This window comes from Corticium candelabrum, chromosome 9, assembly GCF_963422355.1.
Source record: "Corticium candelabrum chromosome 9, ooCorCand1.1, whole genome shotgun sequence".
NCBI classification, from domain to species: domain Eukaryota; kingdom Metazoa; phylum Porifera; class Homoscleromorpha; order Homosclerophorida; family Plakinidae; genus Corticium; species Corticium candelabrum.
Genome location: NC_085093.1, coordinates 6,126,624 through 6,130,324, shown reverse-complemented (window position 1 = coordinate 6,130,324; position 3,701 = coordinate 6,126,624). Strand labels below are relative to the sequence as shown.

The window sequence follows — 3,701 nt, the reverse complement described above, 5'->3', positions numbered from 1 at the left end:
GATCTAACCTCGTACCCAGGCCCTCTTGCGCGCACGGAGAAGAGACCCTTGCTTCGCATGCGCGCAAGAATTACCCCGAAACCTGGGTAATGCGTGCACACATGTGGACTCGACGTTGTTTAGAATTTCGAGCCGGTAATGTTGCACAACCGCAACGGACAGTGAAACAGCTTCCGTGCGCTGATGAAGCTATAGATCTAGACCCAAGGTCAAGTAATCCAACTAGACGATTTTTGACCTTGTTTATGTGTGACAGTGTCGAATTTGCCGTTTCTCGCGATCGATGTCTAGTCGTACCGAGTCACGCTGTTTACAGTGTTTGCCTAGCGAGGAGGACTACAGCAGCAGTTGCAGCCTATTTTGGTAATTTCTATCTTTACGACAGACAGTAGCCGGTCTTCCACGCAGATCAATATCCTTCTCCGTGCATTCGAGCTGTAGCAGGAAATTGAGGTTGCAGGCACATGACAGCCAGGACTGGTGTATTTGATTCGAAAAAGCGGACAAAGAAGATCACGGAATCTGTTCGCTGTCATTGCGCGCGACACTATCTGCTGGAGATTCTAGACAACGTCGGTTCCGCATGCCCGCAATTTTTACGCCGATTTGAGGTAATTTATATGCTCACGCGAAGACAACGTGTACCAGGCTTTCCTCTCCGGGCTTGCAATAGGGCCTGGGCAAGAGGATAGTTGAGGTCATTCTGATCTGCAAGGTTTCACTTGGTTGCCTTGTTTGCTTATATTTTTGGAGTAATCTGTAATGCTGTGATATACTATTGCATGCATGTACATATAAGCATCTAGACAATGCAACCTTGCCAGTTGTTAGTATAACGAATAGCAATAGTTGTATAATTAATTAACTACTGGTTGTGAAGAAATAATCATATGGCTGCCCTGTTCTTCCAGGATTCATGTTCTGTAGGTACTGTACCCATTAATTCTAAATAAATGATTGCATAAACGTTAAAATGCAATATTTATTCAGCGCAAGGAAAGAACGGGTAGCTGTGCTAGTTACTAAATTATTGCACAATTTCTAGTTAGTTCTACAACTTACTGCGAAATATAGTTGTCTAAGTAGAAGAGAACTTATCTAGTTTGCTGCTTACATTGAGTTTGGTTATTAATATCTATATCTGTTTCTTACCGTTGTTTTTACAGCCTCTTCTGATTTAAGCACAAGCCCAGGAAGTGTACGTCTGATTGGATCTTCTTTAAGCAACCAGGGCAGAGTGGAAATTTATCACAAGTATTATTTATTTTAAATTGTTTGTTTAGTCATCACTGATTATCACTTGTCGAGTTGTACAGAATTAACGTGTGAAGAAAGTGATGTGTTAGAGTATGGGTCAAGAAGATGTTTTTGAGCTTAAACATTATACAGAGTTCGTACTTAGTACATTAACCCTTTAGATATTTCCCGGTAATTTCCGCCTATATGTCACTCCCGTCTAATTATGTAATAACATCAAATTTAATTAATATCTAGCGCGCACGCAAGGTAGTAGTTGCTTACCTATTATTTGAAATTGCAGCCACATTGTAAAAGTAAAAATTACAATTCATTCATCTTTGCTAAGAATACTAACTGCGCTTACGAATAATACAATTTTTGTAACTATTGTTATTTAAGTACTTTTACATATGCTATATTTTCTGAGTAGGCAGTTTGTAGCTCTTCTTTTGGGTTAAGAATTTTATGGAATAGATTGCTATTAGAGCTATCACACTTTACAGCCAATTTGCCGATTAAATAGCGTCACATCGTGTGTGTGTGTGTGTGTGTGTGTGTGTGTGTGTGTGTGTGTGTGTGTGTGTGTGTGTGTGTGTGTGTGTGTGTGTGTGTGTATGTGTGTGTGTGTGTGTGTGTGTGTGTGTGTGTGTGTGTGTGTGTGTGTGTGTGTGTGTGTGTGCGTGTGCGTGTGTGTCTTTGTGTGTGTGCGCGCCCTCGTGTGTGAATTTATTATGCTTTTTTCGATTATTGTACGTTTATTAATCAAACGTCTAGAATCACGTATTGATTGGATTTGCTTTGCAAGTTTTGAATGGGGCACTGTGTGCGACGATTTCTTCGATATCACAGATGCTATTGTCGTATGCCGTCAGCTAGGATACTCTGGTGCTGTGTCTGTTTATCCTAAGGCTCATTTCGGTCAAGGAAAAGGAGAAATTTGGATGTCCAGTGTTTCCTGTAGCGGTACAGAGTCTTCACTTGGTAACTGCTCATTTGTTGATTGGGGTATCACACATTGCGATCACTCTGAAGACGTAGGAGTTAGTTGTTGTAAGCCTAGCAAAATTTGTGGTTGTTATCGACTTACGACATTTGCATGTGGATGGCCGTACGTAGCATGATGCTGTCGTTTAAAGGATTTTAAAATTTCCTTTTTTATAGCTACGCTAACTACTTCAAATAAATTCGGAGCTATACGTCTAGTTGATGGGCCTTCATCTAAAGAAGGACGTTTAGAAATGTTTGACGGGTATCGAGATTATTTTCTTTGCCCTTTTTGTTTTATATAGTTATTTAAATTTTGCGGTTGTAGCACACAATGGGGTACAGTTTGTGATGATGGTTTCTCGGATTCCGAAGCTCGAGTTGTGTGTCGCCAACTGGGGTATTCCACGTCTAATTCAAAAGCTCGCGGTAACTCGTACTACGGATATGCAAAGGGCCGCATTGTTCTTGAGGACGTTGATTGTGATGGCGACGAGAGTCGACTATTATCTTGCTTCCACGACCGCCTAGGACGATCAGACTGCTCTCACTTCGAAGACGTTGGCGTTAAATGCAGTAATAATGTTTTTCCCAATGTATATATGGTTGCCTTCTATGTTTTAATGAACTGTTTCTTGTTATTAGGTGATTCTAGTAAGTTATTTCATTATTGAGGAGTTGGTTTGACTTACCTCTTGATTGTATGTGTTCTGTTTTTATGGCAGGTTCTGCTGCGACTGTTGCTGTCGCTGTTGTTATTCCTCTTGTTATTATCAGTATTTTTATCGTCGTGGTTGCCGTCCTGTGTCGACGTTCTAGGGCAAGGAGAAGTACAGCTACGACAGTAACGTCTGCTGGTGGTGTTCAACAACCAGTAGTTGTAGTCGCTGAGCAACAGGCAGGACTGACTGCGGGTCCTCAACCTTCTTTTCAGCCGTATTCCTCATCTCAGTCTTATCATAACTCTCAACATTATTCTTCACCTCAGCATCACCCCCTACAGCAACATTATCTTTCACCTAATTTTCCTAAACAGGCTAATAAACCAGCAGTCCAGCCGCCTCCTTACGAAATGTCGGTACAGCAAGAACACGATCATCCTACACAAGTTGCTATGTATCGCCCTCCTCAGCCGTATGGATATCGTCCAGAAACCGGAGACGAATTTCCGTTTCATTAATGACACTGACAACAAATTTTCGGCTCTGTTGTTTGTCGAGTAGTGTTTAGCGGTACCAGAATTTCGAAGAGAGCTAGTATTAGTTTATTATGTTACACTACAAAATAGAGTTTGCTGTTGCCTGCTCCTTGCGTATGTAGAATTAGTCATGTGCTGTGCAAATTTATTGACGTTTTATCTACGTACATCGATCTGTTGCTTGCCCGTTGTCTTGGACGTGCTTCCAGATCAGTATTTCGATGGTAGTTTTTAGTCTCTGTGGTGTGCAATATTACAATTCATATATTGATGGCACCGT

The 3,701-nt window shown here is 41.3% G+C and overlaps 1 protein-coding gene across 1 annotated transcript; it reads left to right on the top strand.

Moving 5' to 3' along the window:
- Positions 1-89: 89 nt before the first annotated feature.
- LOC134184728 (deleted in malignant brain tumors 1 protein-like) lies at positions 90-3,403 on the top strand. The gene is made up of 8 exons (XM_062652473.1): positions 90-208; positions 257-363; positions 1,284-1,347; positions 2,045-2,289; positions 2,401-2,488; positions 2,552-2,799; positions 2,869-2,877; positions 2,949-3,403. Exons 1-8 carry the CDS (start codon positions 90-92, stop codon positions 3,401-3,403), a joined length of 1,335 nt encoding a protein of 444 aa, XP_062508457.1.
- The last annotated feature ends 298 nt before the right edge of the window (positions 3,404-3,701 follow it).

Excerpts from the sequence above, each read along its gene's own strand:
- LOC134184728 (XM_062652473.1), top strand. The coding sequence starts at position 90 with ATGCGTGCACACATGTGGACTCGACGTTGTTTAGAATTTCGAGCCGGT. Across the intron at positions 209-256 it reads GCTATAGATCTAGACCCAAG|TGTCGAATTTGCCGTTTCTC; the intron begins GTCAAGTAATCC and ends TATGTGTGACAG. Across the intron at positions 2,290-2,400 it reads AGACGTAGGAGTTAGTTGTT|CTACGCTAACTACTTCAAAT; the intron begins GTAAGCCTAGCA and ends CCTTTTTTATAG.